The following is a 19,817-nucleotide window of genomic DNA, read 5'->3' as shown; positions in this document are numbered from 1 at the left end:
CACACAAACTGCTTAAGCACTGCATTCTTTCTGCTCTTAACTGTGACCAATAAAGATTATTTTTAAAAGATGACCCTAGTGTGGAATGGAACCAGCAGCAGAGGTATGTTCAAAGAACCATATAGAGTCTCAAATTGTTACTCTTGAGTGTATTTTAAAATTGAGATAACAACACCTACTGCCTGGTCACCTGTATGTGACAGGAACAAAGGTAACTTACTTTTACAACAGATTGACACATCTTTGTATTCAAAATACAATGTCATGAAACATTTATCATCATACAATAGCTTAGAAGAACAAGCTACAATGTACATTGACAATGTACAAAATGACAGCTCAGACGCACCACAGTGTCCATTAAAATACATCAGTCCTTCCAGCCACTTATTATGAAAGACAGGCCAACATCTCACACCTCAGTTCATTTTGGCCTATTAACTGAGACCCAGCAGTACCATAGACCATCGCCCTGTGTCACAGTATTTTCTTCTCCAGCAATCATGGTACAAAGGCATCTCTTCCCTCAGAACAGGGAGCTGAGGGGTTTTATTGTCTCTAAAACCTGTTGCGCACCTTACCGTACACTGTCTCTGAGGATGCCTATAGCTGTCTGTAGAGCCTCCAGTTTCACTGCAAGCCAAGCAGGGGGTGACCCTTTCCCGAGCAGCAGCTTCACAGCCTCCACTGCCCCCTCCATCGTGCCTACTGCTGACTTATACTGCTCCTCAGAGGGTGGGTGACATGCTCTTTTTGCCAGAGGCTGCAGATTTAAGTAAACATGAGACATCATTTATAATGCTCTACATAAGTGATCAGTCTTCATCCAAATGCAAGAAAACCCTTCGATGAAGACCCGTAAGAGATTCCCTTGCCTTGTAAGAGTTCTTGCCGACTGGCAGGCAGTACAGAGCATTCAGGTATAATATTAAGGGCCAGGAGTGCACATGACCTTTTTTCCTAGAACATGAAGGGCAGCAAGACCATTTTGAACCTCTTTAGATACTTCCCAGAACTGACAGAAATTGACAGCAGAGCCCACACAGTTTACAGAAGTGCACATACCTCTCCTGTTGGCTCCAGTTCTCCTGCCATTTTCATAAACTGTGCACTGCAGGTAATCCTTTCTTGTTTCATGCGTTCTGTTCGTGCTTCTGTTGTCTCTTCTACTTGCCTCGTCTAGGGAGAAAGCCACAGGAGAGGTAACTAAACCAAGGCAGCATTACCAGCCTTCATAGGCTCAATTTGTATGCCAGAACAAGGGGGAAGGAGGGAGAGATCTTAACATGCAGTTCCAATTGAGTAATTTCTCACACACTCTTCTGAGCAGGAGATTGAAGTTATCTACAACAACTTTGGTGTAGCATTACTGGCAGCTATCAGTTCTATTGCTCATTATCTGCTTGTCAAAAACTGCTCATCCAGATAGCCCTTAGATTACACCCCCTCTTTTCCCTTGTCTGTGGTCTGAATGAATAGCCATCTGCTCTTCAGAGAATTTTTTCTAACAGGCAAAAAGGACTAAGATGTTTCACACATGTTCATTTAACTTCCAGAAACTGATCCAAGAGAAACAGGGAAAGAAATCACAAAAAGACAGGGATTTCATCATTCCATTTGTAACAGATAAATTAAATCGCACAGTTATTGTTGTAAGCAGAGAAGTTTGGGGTTTGTTTTTTTTTTCCCAAGGAAGGAAAAGCAAAGCATTTAAATCAAAGTTGGGAAGTACTGGAAGAGCAGCATGCATAGGAATGGCAGTTGTTAATTCTGCTGATTAAAGCAAGTAGAAAAGTTCAACTAGATCCCAGTTAACAGAACAATTTATTTTAAACTTAATTATTTATTTGCCATGCAGATGATGCATGTGTAAAGACACAGGCAGTGGACAGCTTATTATGGACTTGTACATCATCAACTGAGAAAGCAGTAAAATGGTTCAACAGCATACCTTAGCCAGAAAGCTAACAACTTTGTTCTTAGTTTCTTCAGAATTAAGGCACTGAGGAACAACATCTTCATGGCTTGTTTCCTGTCAAAAATGTTGAGTAATAGTTGCTTAGTACATTCATATTAACAAAGGAATAGGCAAAGTAAAAAATGTTTCTGTCACAATCCCTTCCTTGTTGCAACATACGCTTAATTTTCTTTAACTTCCAGCTTCTGCAATCACTTATAACTGCATTAGCCCTCATTACTTTTGATGTGTGATAGCATCTGTAATACCAAGATCCAAATTGGTCAGTGAAGAGCAGCAAACGTTTAAGACGGAAGAATTTCTGTACAATAAAAGTTAACAGAGCCAAATACATGCATCCAGAGTTCTGCTATGCTTACCTCTGCAAAATGTGTGAATGCCTCCAATGCGTGCTGATGAATCAGCCAGGTCTGGTCAGCTAGCAGAGAAGCAAACAAACACGACAACTGGGGTACAACTTGCCTCTGAAAGAGAAACAAAGAGCTATCAGTTCCAAAAAGTTAGTTGTGCATACCTTACCATTATGATTTTTTATTAAAGAATCGCTCTAAGGTCAAGGGACAGGTTTGCGAAATGCGAGAGTGCTGCTGCCCTGTCTGGCAAAACCAACACTGTAAGGGAAGTGACGTGTTTTATTCCTTCTTGGAGGTTCAAATGTCAGTCCTTTCTAACTGGTGAGAAGCAACAAGCAGATGAATAAACCAAGCATCTTACTTGTACTCAGCATGTCTCGATGAAAAAATAACTGTCATAGACCATTAATAAGTCTTCCAGATGACTATGTCATGGCACTCCTGTATGTATTTGATGAACTTGATGCTTTAACTTTATATTTAAATAAATAGCACATCTTTTCATCAAAAGACTGAAGATTATCTAAATAAGGTCACAATTATATTTACCTGTGCTTCTTGTGGTATAAACACCTTTCCCATAGAAGACAGAAAATCCACCATCGCTAGACGAACGTGATCTGGGGGATTCAACTGGAAAAGGGAAGACTGCAGTGCAAATACCTGCAGAAGGCAAACCCCAATGAAGCTCCATCGAACAGACTGCAGGTGAAAACTGTTCTGTCTCATCTTTAAATCTGAGGACATTGATTTTGGAAAACTGGACTGAAAACAAAAGGAGGTGTGCTACACCTTGAATAAAACTGGCTAGAATAAAGCTGCAGTGTGCATTTTAGAAAGAAGTAAGTGCGGTCTATAGCATATCCATACATCTCAATTATCTTACAGAGTAACAGGATTCTCAAAAGCAATGTTAACCAAAGTGGCATATACTTGGTTTAAAGACCAGGAAAGTAATCAAGGAAGAAATAAAACTAGGAACCTCCATGTGTTAAGAGAAGGCCAGACCATGAAATAACTCATTGGAGATTTCAGTAAATCACAGAGAACTTGGTTTTCATGCAGTAAATTATTGATAAGTAGGTTTTGTTTTGGCGTTTTTGGTTTTTTTGGTGGGGTTTTTTGTTTGTTTTGGGTTTTGGTTTTTGTTTTGGTTTGTTTTTTTTTACCTGAGTAATCAGTTGAGCATCTAATGCTTGGATGAAAAATTCCAAAAGGTGAAGTAATAAACACAGTGTCTGCTGGAGACATGGCTCTTCTGAGACCTTCAACAGATCACAAGGTATTAGTAACATTGTGCTTTAGCTTATGGAATAACTACTTAAGAAAGAATTTAAAGTTACAGTAGCATTCCAAAATTCTTAGCCTAACTTCACACACATAACATAACACATTGCAAGCAGCAGAAGAAAATATTACAATAATCATATCAGTATTTCTAGGTAGTCATATTTTACAAGACCCTTTTCTTTGATTTTTATTAAGAATATCTCTTATCCCCCATCACCTTCCTCCACTCACTAATATAAGCAGCTAAAGGTTATCTGAACTATTTCTTTTCATTTATCAGTTGCCAAATGTCTTCACAGAATGGCTGAGGTTGGAAGAGACCTCTGAAGGGGCACATTGTTGGCTCTTCTTCACCCTCACTCTCAAACTTCCTTTTTTTTTATCCAGAGGATGAACCATGACAATGCTTTTTTCTTTACTGCAGTTGCAGACGTGGACAGGTATACAGTCGCAAGGGAATCACCTTACCCCCTTGTTCACAAATAATGGAGGAAGGTTACTAGCTCTATGGGTTTTCATGTGCTAAGCTATGTACTAATTAAATCACCATGAGTTTCGTTCACATACTAATGAACATTTAAAATAGGCCAAATTTGTAACTGGTATGAATCAGAATGAGGTATTTCAGACTTCTCGTTAAGCAAGTCTGAATCTGACACTGAGTAACAGATGGAGTAGCAAAGGAGCCAATATATGGAACATTCAGGAAAATTCAAATTCCACTTCCCAGAGCACACGCCTGCCTAATATATAAACCAGCTGACAGCAGATGGGCAGAACAGTTACACTTTGCTTTACAGAAATGGTCCAATCCAAGTAAAACAACTTAGTAACAAACACATAATGAAACAGCACCAGCCTCTCAAAGACATCATGCTTTCACCATTGGAGCAGCAAATTCTCTTACTTGCTTAGCCTGGAGTAAAGTCCAGAACTGACCGAGCACTCCCAAGATAGATGCCTGAAGTTCTGCCTCCAGAGTGTCACCAGCAAAATTGTAGGCAGCCAGCAGGACAGAAAGGGCAGTATTCTAGTAGGAAAAAACATGTAAGTAGGACCAAAAAAACCTACATGTAAAACAAACCAAAATCCCAGGCTCATATCAAACATCGAAAATGATACAAGATGGCAAGAAGCCCAATGTGCTGTGTCAGCAGTACAGTACAGCTAATCCACCAGGCCACTGGCCAATAAAGCTTCCAAAGTGAGGAAATCATCCGTTACTTCTGTGAGTTTCACACGGTGCTGTAGTCATTAGTTGCATTGGCAAGCAAAAGCTGGCAGCAGATACTTCATGTGGAAGTCTCTGATTTCTCACGCTCCTCTCCTTTGCCAAGGACCCCAGTGAGCATCTTTCAGATTTGATGCCACATAAAAACAGCCAGGACTTTAAAACTTAAAAGTAATTGTATGACATAGTATAAATCAGAAATTCTAAAGAAAAATACATCTGCTCACGCAAAGAGCAAACAACTAGAATAGCTAATAAACCACATGACCTCCACTATCATCACCCGCAGAGTAGAGGGTCCTAAGGTGCTACGTACTAAAAGAAAATATTAAAATGAGAATTCTTGCTCACGCATTTGCCAGTTAGGCATAGAAAAAAGCTGTGCAACACACAGGAAAATAGAATTGAGGTGACAGCAACAGAATCCTTATAGCTTGGAAAGTCAGAGTTCACACATTTTTACAAAGAGAACTAAGTCTCCTTTACCACAGGTCGGAGTTCTCCCAAAGCACGCCTGCTATTCAGCCATCGCCTGCACTGTGCAAGCCCTGCCAGACAGAGCTGACGTGCCACTCGTTTCCTATGATCAGGATTCAGGGCCTTGAGGGATATGTGCTGCCACACAGCCAAGTTCTCCTCCTCTTCTGGAAGAAACTTATGAGCAAATTCTACCTGCAAACAAAAGTTAATAGGAACTAAACAGACCAGAAGACAATTTGATAACCTGTCAGAAAGCTGAGAAACCAAAATGTACTACTAGTTTGCTTTAGCAATACTACATTAAAAAAAAACCCCAACCTGTAAAACCTTTCCTTTAAATAAAATCCATCTTTTTATATAAAAACCTTATAAAACTGCCACCTTGTCACATATATGTGACATATGTGTCATATGTGTCCTATATGTGCCCTTGTCACATATAGGACATCAGAATGATTAAGCAACTTCAGCTGCTCGAAGCAATGGCCCTAGCAAGTAGAAGAAAAGGCTTTAGCCTCTCTGAGGTGTATAGAGAGGCACTGACAGGAAAGGATACTACTCTTTATATCTGATGACATGAGAACACTCACGAATACCAGTTGCAGATGCAGTGACAGGACATACAGTTTCAGCAAATCTGGGGGATGTGCCGTTTTCATACTTAAGTCAAAAAAGGACTTAATTGCCACCCAGTAAGACCACTCTTAGAAAGGTGTATGTGCCTTTGTTTTTATTAAAGAGCACATCTGCACAAATTAGGATCCACTATGACAAAGTAATATCAAGTACAATATCAAGTACAGCAAGCGAGCACTCAACATCCTGCCATTTCTGAAGAACTGAAAGAGGATCTTTTAAATACAGGCTACTTTTTTAAATCTCTTCTATTAAAGACAGAAGATGCTGGTGCTATACTTGCCTGATGATCTGGAGCCATCAAGAACAGCATACGCCTCAGCAGAACACCCAAGGCAGAGACCTGGTAACAGTCACTGGGCCAAGACTTTATCTGAATTAGGAAAACAGGAAATGCATCTAATTAAGAAAAAAACCACCACTCGGCAAATAAATTCTATACAGAATGTTCTGAGATTTGTTATGTGGGATCACAGCAGTAACACTAAATAAAACAATGCAGGACATGTTGGAAATACTAGGCATATTTCTTTATAGTTTCAAAATACTGCTTTTGCTAATTATTAACCCAATTTGAGGAATTAAAACAATCTCATTTTTGGATTTGGAAAAAGACGAAACTCCTGTCTTTGGTCATTTAGAAAGTCTGCCAGTAGAACTAGGATTAAAACTGGTGCCAAATTGCAAACATTACTGTGCTTCTTACCAAGTGGGCAATCACAACAACGTGGTGAGCACACAGTTCAGCTGTTCCATACCTGGAATGTGACAGAGAGACAGAGGCTTGTGAGTCTGTACTTCCTACTCTTTTACAGACTATTATAAATCTTGTCTGAGAGATGGCCATTTCCTCTAACTTGATATGCACAGACACAATTTACTTGAGAACACCATTCCAAAAAAACCAATTGTTAAACAACAGAAAAGGTATGTTCCCCTTACTTGCATGAATCTAAAAATGGCTAAGCCATTTCTGCTCCTCATTTTCAAAATACGCTCTGTATCTGAAAAGAATCTAATTCTGGGACAACTTAGTCTTTAAAAAAAGTCTCTCTCAAGGAATTATGTACAACAGAACTAACTGGATCTGTGGAAAACCTGCTTGACCTGTAATAAAAACATCTTACCGGGCAAGGAAGCACCATGAGTCCATTGCTAGCAGAGATGTGATCATACTAGAACCCAGCACAGCATCCAGCAGAGCATACTCCTGAGGAGAAAACATATATGTGTAAATTCACACCGAAACAGACTGGAGGCTTACTATTACTTTTACTCCACTAATTAGCATAAAGCCTAATAAAAGTTTCAGCTTATCAAATTTAAAATGTTTTAAAAACTCATTTTCATACTCTATATTCAACTACACCATCAAAGGAGCAGCTACACCTTTAGTTTTACGTACTTTTGAATGTACATATACATTCATTTCAAAGGGCTGAGGATCCTTCACTTTTCAAAACATTTCATCATGTGCATCCCTTCTTCGCAAGGCAACTTTTATGAAAAAAAATTTTTAAAATTTTAAACCAATGTATTGACAATTTTCTTGCTAGCTTTATTGGCAGCTTACTGAAAACCAAATAAAACCTCTTCCTCTTTTAGGAATGCAAATTTTGTCTGAAAGAGGAATGTAGCATTCAGAAAAAAACCACACTAAATTACAGCTATAAATTTTGCGACCACTCTTACCTTTATAAAGGTTTACCTTTATCTAGAGGTTCTTTTGTCTATGTGCAGTAAAAAGTGAAAAACTTTTAAAACATTATATAACATTAATCAAAGCCTAGAATACTCCTCTGAAATAGAAAAATTTGCTTATTACCATTTTATGGTATGTTCTTAGCGGGAATCACGATATAATCTACTCAAAATATTAAATGCCACTTCATTACTTCACAGTATAGACTAAGAAAGCCACGTAAAGTTAATACAGCTTGAATACTGCATAAAAGCAAGTACTGAACTTTTATAACAACTTGACACCCCCCCGCCCCAAGAGAACAAAAATTTCCAACACCACTGAGGTTCCCAAGAACTTGCATGAAGCTTTATTTTCCCCTTTTCCACAAGTGACATTTGCTGTATAACTGAACTCCAGTCACGTAACTGTATCATTGTTGCTTTCTACAGAACCACTTCATACCTAAGCATCTCTTTAGAGCTAGTACTATTCTTTTTTAAATAGTACCTATGCATCACAGCAGCTGAAGAGATGATAACCAAAAAACAATCTTACCAGCTGAGGAAAGTGTGATGGGAGTGTGGAAGCAATGAAGGAGCACAGGTGGACGCAGACATAGTGATACAGGGTGATGGGAACTGCTGCCTGTCCTGTACTGATCACCTCTGGCAAACAAACAGGGAGAGAAAGCTCGCCAGAACATTGCTGGAAACTGAAGAAGAGAGCTGAAAACAAAGACAGGCTGCAAGGGTAAAAAACAAAAACAAAACAAAAAGAAAAACGGTCGGGTTACAGATATGCAAATCCCAAATCCTCAAACATCTGTAGTACAGAATCTTTGTCTCTGACCGGAAACAGTGGAAATAACTTCAGTGCTTTTACATTAGATCTACCTTCCTGACTACCTTCCTCTTTTATGAATTCAGGTAATTATTAGAAGGTTCAGGCATAAAAACGCAAGATTCTGACTCAGTGAAGTATCAACAAATTATATATCCCTCTTCTTATCCTGGAAGTAGTCTAAATACCATTCCTTTCCTGGAAAAACAAAGACATCTCTGGCTCTGTATCCTTCACTCCTAAAACACTGAACATCAGGTCCTGTTTTTCTCAGCGTAAGGATGTAAATCTACAGAGTCTGACAAATTTTACTGTTTGATTGCAAGGGAAACCTCAGCAACTGAGCCCTGCTGTTTGCCCATATAGACTGATTGCTGTGGTGAAGAATTAGAGTGAAAACCTTTTTAGTACCTTTTTCCTGTGTTCCAGAGAGTTTGCACTTCTTCAGGCTGAGAGGACAGCTTGTCCATTATGGTAATCAGGACAAGACACTGGGGCAGCTGCTGCTCAGGGGGGAGACCTGTAGAAGTTTTTTTAAAAATATAATGCTAGTTGCCCTGGTAAATATATCATGTGTGTAAACTGGCTTTTAAGCAAGTGACAAACGATGAACAACTGGTGAAACATAAAAGTTCCCAGTAAAACAATCAAAAAAATCACTTACAGACACAGCTAGAAAAAAAAGACTGTTTCGTCATGAACATTATGTTTGAAGTGAAAAATAAATGCAATATACTATTTCAGATAAAAGCTAAATAAAATATTCCAGTTCTGAACTGTCACTGCAACATGCTGCAAAGTAGTTACAATCTGGGTGCCTCACGCTTCCAGTCTCCTTGAAAGCACTGGATGCCTCAAACACTGAAAACACAAAGTTTTCTTCTGAGTGTGTCAGGATAATCACAAGGCCAGAGTGCACACGTGGGAGAGAAGCAAGACCAGCCAACAGAGACAAAAGGAGCAACTGATGCTCACACCGTATCTCCCAAGAGGTAGCACAGCTATCTCAGAATTATGACATGTTGGTCAGGGCAGAAATGACAAAAAGCTGATCATTTTTCATATCAAGGCATTCTACTTTCCACAGAAAATAATCAATTTAGGAAAAATAGCTGTCTTCCCCCACCAACAGAAGAGCAGAAAAATTACAGCCTACTTCGAAATTTGTGACAAATGTGGAATGAAATTATGCAAAACAGCAGAATTGATAGGATTTCTGTTAACCAGATTAATACTGTGAGTACTTTGGAAAAGATGCATTCAACAGCAACATGAACTATCTGTTACAAAATTCATCTGAGTTAGTATGCAACTGGCTATATCGTAGTACTTACAAAAGAATTAGAGGCAAGCAAACCAGTACAGAGTATTGCTTGTGGTCCAGAAAGTCAAAATATTAATCCTGATCCCTTAAAGATGCTTACATAGTACTATAGCAGTGGTAGCTGTATTTTAAACCCACCTAACTTTTTGCTTAACACTTGCTCCATAAAAGGGCTAAAGGGAAGAAGCTGGTTGATGAGAGGATCCAGAGCCACAAGAAAAACCCGGGATATTTCATCTCTATGAACTTCCAAGATCTCTGGAGCATAGAGACTGGGAGGAAATTTGCTGGGGGGGGGGGGGGACAAAAAAAAAAAAGTTAAATATTCTCAGCAGCATTTTCAGTAATATTACTTTTCAAAAGAACTACAAAAAGGCAAATTCATGGTTTCCTTGTTATTGTGAAATACGAGACAGAAAAGGCTCCCCATTTCAGAATATGTTATAGCCTAAGAGTTGCAACTCTGCATTCAGTGTTTAAACTAAGCATCACAATCCAGTATTTTACGAAACACTGAAAGAAAACCTTACAAGCTCACGGAAAATTCATGTAAAGTACATAACATATATAAGAAGAAATATACTGAATCACAAAAAATGTCAAGAAAACACCTTTATACACAATTTTACAGTCATAAAAATGTGACAGCACTGATTTAACACGACGCTAGTAAAATGGTACCACAATTTCTTGGGAGAGGAAAAAACCCTGGGCAATAAAAGAAAAAAAGAAGTGATTGAGAATAAAGCAAAAGAGATCATGAAATGAAAACCTTCTACTCTTGCAGCTTATAAAGTGACTATAAAAATGCTACCTGCCTACTCAAAAATCCTTCTCAGTTTTGCTAAGTGAATAAAAGTTTACAACCTTCCACTTGAGAAAGATCTACAAGGTAAGTAAAGTTAGAAGAGGAAACTCATAAAAAATATCCACCCAATCTTGCAGTGAAACATGCAGTGAACTCATGCACACATCTCGCCACAGAACGTGGTTTAAATTCCGAAAGAATGGCTGAAATCAGCCCTCTACTTTGAAGTCCACTTTCCCCTATTCTTCCCCACTACTGCAGCAAATAGAACAAAACTTTTGAAAGAAAAATAAGCCACTTGCAGACTGTTAAGCTTTATGAGCATAACATTAAAGAAGCATTTGCTTCCAGGAGAACCAGACAGTCCTTTTGTGAGATTTCACAAGACTATAAACACAACAGTAAAGCTATGAAAAATTGCAGGATATTCTGTTTCTGATCCTCTCTCCCTTCGGGACAAATGTTTCCATCCTTTGTCTTAATGTTGAAACAATCTGTCAAATTGTTGCTGCTGACACCTGCATTTAGTCTTGTTTTTTTCTTTCACTAGAATTTCAGATAGAAAGAAGAGTAGTGTGGCTGTTTTGTTATACATGAAGCAGAAAGGAATTAGGATTACTAAGGAATGTAATTCTGAATTGTCTTGACTTTGCATGATTTGACTAACATCAGGCTACTGTTTGTTTCAAAGTGGAAGGCACTGCTGCGTTCCTCTGTTTTAGCTCTGCCTAATCGCTTTGTTGCAAGGTGACCGAAGGGCAAATCCTAGCTTCAGGAACTTTGACTTTAGGAACAAGCATTTTCAAATGAAATTACATAAATAGACCCAAGCATCCAAGACAATCAATCTGCATATTCTACACATAAGTTGTTAAGAAATGTTGACATAATCAATTGCGACAAAGTCAGTGGCTTGTCCATATCGGATACTCAGACCACTGATCAAGAATGGGTTTAAGGTACTACACAAAAATGTCCAATTTATTAAACACATTTTTTTAGATTTCTGTACATGAAAAAAAGAAAGGAACAACTCTGGAATGAGAACTGTATTTTTATATCTCAAAATACCTGCAACTTTAAGAATGTAACATGAAGTTGTTAAGATACTATCAATAATCACTTATTTGTACTTCACTTACCCGTATATCTGAAGAAAGAGCTGATGTAACTGAGAGCATGAATCAGAGAAGAAAGAAAGAAATTCCTGCAAAAGTCATTAATTCTGAATGGTACTTTTAATATAAAATACATGATTAAATACACTTTCTTTCTGTTCTGCTATATTGGTGCATAAAGTACTACACTGTAAAAATTGGTTGAGTTCTAACAATCCACAGCACAAAGGAAGTGGAAAGCAAACAATAAACAAAGTATTCCTAAGATTAATGGCACTACGTGTATGCATACTGTAGGTAAAATAATTACATTTATAAGCTTATTTAAAAGAATTGCCAAGTACAGTTGTAACAGCCATAGAGAGCTGCAAAAATCTGAAGTGCTCTCATACATGCTGTAAAGCTGTTTTATCCTGTCACAATGCTATTTACCTTGTGCCCCCCAAAAAACCCACCCCCCTGCTTTTACCCCATGGGACAAAACAGATGCAAACATCACTGCTGTTCCTAGAGCACAAATTTTTTTTCACATACATTCTTAAAATGGGTAGATTTACAGCATCGCTTCTAATAATGAGAAAAACAAAGCACAGCAACAAAGTTAAAGGCCCAGAAAAAGAGCAGGAAGTTAGTGTCAGAGCTAGTAACAGTATGCTGGCATGTCTTCTTATTAATGCTACATTGTTTCCAATTGTTGAAACAAGCAACAATTCTGAAAATTTAGCGACAGGTTTAATCTGCTTAATTCTTCCAGATAAAGCTACTGTTGCATTGACTCAAGGCTGTCTATAAAGACTGGACATCTACCTCAGTGGCATTGCTTGTAACAGCTTATTATTCTTGTTTGTTTTTCTCTTAAATCACAGCAGTAATCCTGCTTAGGCTTGTGAGTATACACAGGTGGAAGAACTACAAGCAGGTTATGCATGGATGTTAATTATACCACCCATATGGTATAGTCATCAGTTGTTAAGATATTATGCAGTACAAAATTATTCCATTTGCAGACCAGAGGCTTAAATTTAATACTAACATAGAATTCAAGTATTAAAACCTACCTTGGTGTAGTGTACAAGGGAATTAGCAAAGAACCTGCACAGCTTGACTGTCTTCTGGAACAGCCTGAGGTCAGTGCCCTCCTGTCCAAAAAGAAAAACAGTTCTAAAACTTAATATAGAGAGTAATACCATATTTTTGTTTTTATAAAGTTAGATTGCTAACTGTTCAAAACCTATTTCAAACTTGATTCTCTCCAGACTCTGCAGCTATGGGGGAAAAATTTTAGAAGTTTTCAGTATGCCTCCATGTTTTCATAGCAATATTCAGAATCAAAATACTATCTTTTGATTGACCTTGGGATATCGTCAGTTTAGGAAACAAAAAAAAATTCCCACAGAGTATGGTGGAAACTTATTTTCAGCACCTCACTAAAACATCCAATCTAAACAAAGTTATGGGCCTCATTTTCACATGGTTTCAAAAAAAAACAAGGTATTCTGCCTACCACATGAAGTAAGGGAAAAAAAAAAAAACAAACCAAAAAAGAAACCACAAAAAAACAAACCCAAACCACTCCAAGCAATAATACAGCACAAAGAATTTATCCTCCTCAAGTTCAATGGCAGCTTTGAGAGCTTTTTAATTCACCTGTATCTCCGACATCTTCATTTGCTCAGCCAGTTGCAAACAGAAATTAAAAGAAAGAAGAGTGTCCTTGCACAGGCCACTGAGGATGTCACTGTGTTTCAGATGGCACTGCAGCAGAGAATGATGCTTCAGGCTTTGCCTAAAAGATAGGAATATAATCAGATATTTCAGTGTCAGAAGTGATCATGCAATGAGCCAGTACAAATCCAAATAACTAATTCTTCTCTTTAGGTTTTTATACAACACTAATTGGTGCAATATCCACGTACACCGAAACCAGAAATGTAGAGAGAACAACCCTCTTCATTGCCATGACTGAAACACAGAGGAGAGGCAGGATGAAAGCACATTCAGCACAATTCAAGCCAAAAATGCCTACAAAATTGCAGGCCAGGCCTCTTAAGATTATTCAGGCAATAGCGTTTCAAATTTCTTCAGTATTGTAATGCAAAAAGTCAAGCTTCTATTACTTCTTCACATATGATTCCTAACTGTCTTCACTGACAAAGCCTTTAATACTACTTACTAGCTAAGTTTTAAAATAGATTTCTAAATTCTCTTACTAGCTAAATAGCTACATTGAATTCTCTAATTTCAATTTTATTTGAAACTCTGAATATAAAGCTATTGAAATGCTGGTTATTTAAAATTAGTCTGTTTATATTACAATTGTTGTGGTTTAGCCCCAGCCAGCAACTAAGCACCATGCAGCCACTCGCTCACTCCCCCTACCCCGATGGGATGGGGGAGAGAATCGGAGGAGTAAGAGTGAGAAACACTCCTGGGTTGAGATAAGAACAGTTTAATAAATGAAATAAAGTAAAATAGTAATGATAATAATAACAATATAATAATGCTAATAATAATACAACAATATACAAAGCAAGTGATGCACAATGCAACTGCTCACCACCCGCCGACTGATACCCAGACAGCTCCTGAGCAGCGATCGCCGCTCCCAGGCCAACCCCCCCCCCAGTTTATATACTGAGCATGACGTCACATGGTATGGAATAGCCCTTTGGTCAGTTTGGATCAACTATCCTGGCTGTGCCCCCTCCCAGTTTCTTATGCACCTGGCAGAGCATGGGAAGCTGAAAAGTCCTTGACTAGCATAAGCAGTACTTAGCAACAACTAAAAACATCAGTGTGTTATCAACATTGTTCTCCTACTAAATCCAAAACACAGCACTATGCCTGCTACTAGGAAGAAAATTAACTCTATCCCAGCTGAAACCAGGACACAATAAACCCCATTCAGTGACATACTTGATTATGAACTTCCACGTATTGGCATGAAGAGCATGGTCCATATTGGAAATGACAGAGCATATCTCCAGCACAGTGTGGATTACTGAGGACGAAATAACAACAGCAATGACTGAGTTAAATCAGATTCATGAGTTCACAGCTATGCTCCTCTCTTAGGAAAATAGCAGCAATCACAAGCACTAGCAGAATACCACCACATTGACACCAAATCAGGAAAACAGCTCAGGGCTTAGGTGCTGCCCCTTTCCTACAAACCTACACAACATGCCCCATCCCACAGAAAAAGTTTCAAGAGAAAAATCGACATATTTCAAGCTTCAAAATGCTGCTTTCTGAAAGGGTGGTCAGGACAGCAGGAACTGAGCATGCTCAGAACCCTGTTTTAAAAATGCAAACATACTCTCTATAGAAAAAAAGACTGAGACACAAAAAAAAGAGTAAGACCCACATATACCTGACACCATGTCTGTGATGTTATCTTCAGTAGAAGCAGAGCCCATGGAAATCATATCAAGAAGTTCCATCAGCTGCTTCTGAAGAGAGTAAGTTTCCTTGAACATAGCTTGCAGGAGGTCAGAAATCAAGTGCAGATGCCCACAGTACACTGATTCACTGTCCTGTAGGAAACAGGGAAGAAGAGCTTTAAAAAAAAAAGTTCAGAAATCACAGACTGATTTTTCACATGCTGAAAACACTGAGAGCTTTGTCATACATTTCACTGGAAAAACCAACAAGGCATAGATGTACCTACTTTTAACTCAGTACACAGCCAGATCTGTAGCTTCTGATACCAACCCTAAATATAAATAAATATTCACTTAATATAAAATGCTATTCACCTGCAGCCTCATCGACAACTAATGAAGTCTGCCCGGCTCTAGTGAGTTTAGCAGGCTTTGGATTAGGCCTTGATGCATGAACCCAAGATCGTATTTCTCAACAAAACGGTACAAGGTTAGCAACAAAGGAAGTAGCATTCCAAATATTTCCCAATACTTTCAAATCAGAATTGTTAAATAAAGGTATGGCACCTGAGTTCAAGTCCTGACACGGAAAACTGCTGTAAATGTTCCCATAAGAAAGAAAAATTGAAAAGTGAAAATGAAGGCTGACCAAAAGCTATTGTGTCCTTATGATAACCCTGTTTTATTTTTCACTGCGGGAGAGGAAATTACTGTTGCATCTGAAACTGGTATACACCACTCACTGTAACCAACATAAAGATCTTAATGGCAACTTTCAATCCACTTTGGAACTTGCATAGAAATAAGGTAAGGAGCACCACTGTGGTACCCATTTGTAGCTCTCAAAATACTGCACCTATCAGAAGCGCACAGATGTCACAGAGAGCCTACATTCATAAGCAAAGCGTTCAATTGACATTGCTGCAAAACATGGAAACAGCACGGTCTATGCCTCTCACTACCAGGTCAGATTTTCTGGGCAGACAGCTGAAAAATCATCTGTGTACTTGCGCACTAAGTACATTCCATGAACTATTTAACAACTAAATTTAAATTAAAAAAATAGCAACTCGACAACAATATTATTTCAAAATAGGACCTTCTTACAAAGTGAGTGTTTGCTAAAAGCCAACCAGTATAAGAATTTTTCTCCTTCTAATAAAGACCTACCTTGCAGTGTGTAAATGTGTTCTTTATTACATAAAGAACTGAGGATGGAAGGGTGCGGATACTCTCCAGAGGCACACACTCCTGCAGTGTGCAGACGTATCGTACACAACCGGTCAGAGTTTCCAACAGTTGCACCATAGTCTTGAAGCAAGGATAAACAACAACAATCAATGTTTCTCATTCCTGCAATAATTTCAAAAGCATCTTTTCTTAGCTGAATTGCACATAGATTTTTATGGCATTTGAAGTTCACTGCTATTTGCATAAATGAGTAGTTTGTTAAAGATGAATGAAGCTCCATAAAATAACACCAAGCAATTTCAGACCTCTTCTCTGATACCATATACTCTTTGAAAAGTTTCATATTTCTTTTGACTATTGTTCCCAATTTGCAAAAATTTTACAACGCTGAATAAAGTGACTGTATAAATAGGTGCCAGATTCACTCTTTAAATATGGAGAATCACATTCCATTTGCATTAGAGAATTTGAGATTTTTTGGGGTTTTAAATTCTGATTAGCATCACACACTAAATGGAATCAGATCATTCCCAAAATTTTAATTGAACTTCAGCTGCACAGGAGTTCAAATTACATTTTAACCAGCTGCTTACTAGCCAACAAAAACATTCTAAAAACCTCTTAACTGTTTAGGTAAAACCAAAGAATAACATAAACATTTCTTTGACAACTTATTTCATGGGACTTGCCTGTAACAGATTCCTTACAGTACTGCATAACCCTGTATCCTGGCTGGTTAATCCTTTGGCCTCACTGGATAATTCATACATCAAGTTATCAAATAACTGCAGAGTCTGTCAGAACAAAACAAAACTTAAACATTTTATTTATTTATAAATGTACACATGCAAATAGTAACACCATTCTATATGTACTTGCTTCCTTGGCACAGAGTCCTGGGCTACTGAGATAACTCACAGGAGAAAATAATGCTTTCTAGCATTTGAATCATAAATCATGATATATCAAGAAACAAAAATCATCTTATGGTTTTCCCAAATTACAGACAGAAGCTATACTAGCTGTTACTTTTTATAAAATCAGTTAAACAAACTTCCTAGCTAGTTCACTTGAAATATATACCTCATCCCACCAAAGATTTTTTACTTAGTTAAAACTGCACCATTTTAAAACTATTTTAATTTTGACTCAGAAAAATTGTTTTTTTTGTTGAGAATTATTATTAACAATTTGAATACATAAAGAAATAAGTCTATAACCTACAAACAACAATAATTTCTACTTTGGTTGAGGTCCTTGGATATTTTACGAGTGTCACTGCTGAGACTGCAAAGACAACGAGTGGCTTCCAGGCACATGCAGGATACTACATAAACTGGTATGGTACAGTAATCCTTGTTCAGGATATGCCTCTTATGAGCCATTTTTCTTGTAATCTCCAAAATTTGCTACAGGCAGGACATAAAATAAAGTAAATGGAAATCAAGTGGTTTTTACAGGCTTCTTAAAACGTACAAGCTGAGGCCTGAAACTTAAATCAGTAATTTGGCACTGCTTTACTTCAGTTAAAATGTAGACGTTGAAGAATTCTAATACAACTACAACACAAAATTATCCATCGTTTAATCCCAAAAGAGAACATATGTTAGGCCAGTATGGTCTAAAAGTTTATTCACTATATTATTCACAAATATCACAATGTTTATTCATGATATATGCGTGTTGGGTTCCTCAGTTTATTTGTCCTGAGAAGCTACCTCACAAAAAAAATTCTCCACCTTGCTCATTTTATAAAAAGCCCAATCTTCTCAAAAAGAAATAAAACCCAATTTTGTTACTGAATACAGAAAGTAGACCATCATATGTTTGATCCTCTCCCCACTGTAAAGAATAGTAACAAACACAGAAACAATCCAGCAACACAAAATTGTTAAACTTTTAAAGGGTAAAATTTTAATTTCAAGTTTTGTATCCAAAGCAGTAATTCTATCATGAGACCTCAAAAAAAGAACCACTGCATTCTAAGCAGGTTTTTAGCACTGGACTGACTGAAAATTCCACATTTAATTGAAGCTGTCATACCTTAGGTAATACTTTTGAGAAAAAAGTTTGTTCCAAATCTGCAAGGCTGATATGGGGCAAAAACATTTCAGTCAGGATCCTCAAAACACCTGCAAAGCAAAACATTTATAAAACCTTACAGAAAAACAACATGTGATTATCAGAAATATATAGCTACCTTCCAGATGAAACAAAGAACTGCGTTAAGCAGAAACAGATATATTTGATTTTGAGAGGCGCAATGTAACATTTGCCACATACGCATTATCTGAAAAACCAAGTAACAATAACAGCTCCAACATCCATAAACCCATCAATAATAGCATCACACCCGACTACGCTTAGTTGAAGGCTGAGCACAATTCTTTGCCCATGGAACTAGAATTTTCCATATTCCAAACTGCAAATAGTTGCACAGTTGATTTGCTGTTTGGCACTAATACGCAACTTAATAGTGAATGTTAGCAAGACTCCTAAACAGTTACCTATCAGCCTCATTTTCTTATCACTATTAGCTATTACCAGAGTTTTGCCACCTGTAAGATAATGGCCAAAAAGACAATAAAGTACAAGCAAAAGAGCACCCTTCTTTGAAGCATCTAAAAATCAGTAGTGGGAAGGAAAAAGCAGCCTTACATGCATAGCTTCTTTATGAGCTTTTATAAAGCCCATTCAACATGCAATTAGTGTAACATGCAAGGTCCAGCAGGATTGCTGAAGACCGTGAAAGTCATTAGTTATAGCAGAAGTATTTTTAAGTAGTGCAGAATTTATAATGCAATTGCAATACAACGATCCTTAGGAAGAAGAGGCACTTCTTTGTCACTACTTACGAATATGCTCAGTCCATTCTTCAGACTCTTGATACATGGAGTAAAAACGTTAAAGAAACTCAAACGCGTTCTGCCATAAAGGTTATCTTTAAAGCAGCTGCAGAAGTCACAGTGACTTCTCTCACGCTGTCCCATGTACACTTCATCCATCGTATGAAATTGGTGGGGATGCTCCATACCCAATGCGGACAGATATACCTCAGGACCCGCACGATCAGCACAAGTATTTCTACAATGCATTGGAGAGGTAAGTTTTGGGGTTTTTGAGGGGGGCTGGGGGGTGGAGTTATCTACAGTGCTAAATGAACCAGAGGGTATTTTCTACTGGGAATCTTTTTATTTCAGTTAAGAGCTGTACTCATTTCCAGTGAAATACCCGGCACCCAGCTTTTCTGTCCTGTGTCAGCCCCTTACAAAGGTTGCACCGCTTTCCCTCCCACGGATTCATTCGCTTGAACTGCACAAGGCTGGAGGAGGAACACCCCCACACGCTTCCCCCCCCCCCCCCCCCCCGGCCGCCATTTCGGGGTAGCTCCCCACAGCCACCCCTCCCGGGAAGGATATAAGAAGCCGGGGCAGGACGGTGGGTAACTCCCGGCGGCAGAGGTCCCAGTCCCAGCCTCCCAGTTCTTGGAGGAGCGGCTCA

General features: G+C 38.2%; 1 protein-coding gene across 2 annotated transcripts; it reads right to left on the bottom strand.

The window, feature by feature from the left end:
- Window positions 1-322: 322 nt before the first annotated feature.
- Window positions 323-19,210, bottom strand: FIRRM (FIGNL1 interacting regulator of recombination and mitosis). 2 transcript variants are annotated; one of them, XM_075710669.1, is made up of 23 exons: window positions 19,172-19,210; window positions 18,360-18,448; window positions 17,006-17,110; window positions 16,296-16,436; window positions 15,116-15,278; window positions 14,659-14,743; window positions 13,390-13,528; window positions 12,801-12,881; window positions 11,767-11,831; window positions 9,955-10,103; window positions 8,904-9,012; window positions 8,208-8,394; window positions 7,096-7,178; window positions 6,675-6,726; window positions 6,248-6,341; window positions 5,339-5,520; window positions 4,529-4,651; window positions 3,501-3,596; window positions 2,881-2,994; window positions 2,338-2,442; window positions 1,952-2,032; window positions 1,066-1,179; window positions 323-763 (listed from the first exon to the last, which is right to left on the bottom strand). In XM_075710669.1, the coding sequence occupies exons 1-23, from the start codon at window positions 19,206-19,208 to the stop codon at window positions 578-580; spliced, it is 2,580 nt and encodes an 859-aa protein (XP_075566784.1). In that variant the 5' UTR covers window positions 19,209-19,210; the 3' UTR covers window positions 323-577. The 2 variants fall into 2 exon arrangements, with proteins under 2 accessions (XP_075566784.1, XP_009486417.2); XM_009488142.2 differs by having other exon boundaries at window positions 5,339-5,524; window positions 6,252-6,341.
- Between the last annotated feature and the right edge of the window lie 607 nt (window positions 19,211-19,817).

The sequence above is a fragment of the Pelecanus crispus genome, chromosome 5 (genome assembly GCF_030463565.1).
Source record: "Pelecanus crispus isolate bPelCri1 chromosome 5, bPelCri1.pri, whole genome shotgun sequence".
Classification (NCBI taxonomy): Eukaryota; Metazoa; Chordata; class Aves; order Pelecaniformes; family Pelecanidae; genus Pelecanus; species Pelecanus crispus.
The sequence above is the reverse complement of the archived record's forward strand: the minus strand, read 5'-3'. Positions and strand labels throughout refer to the sequence as shown.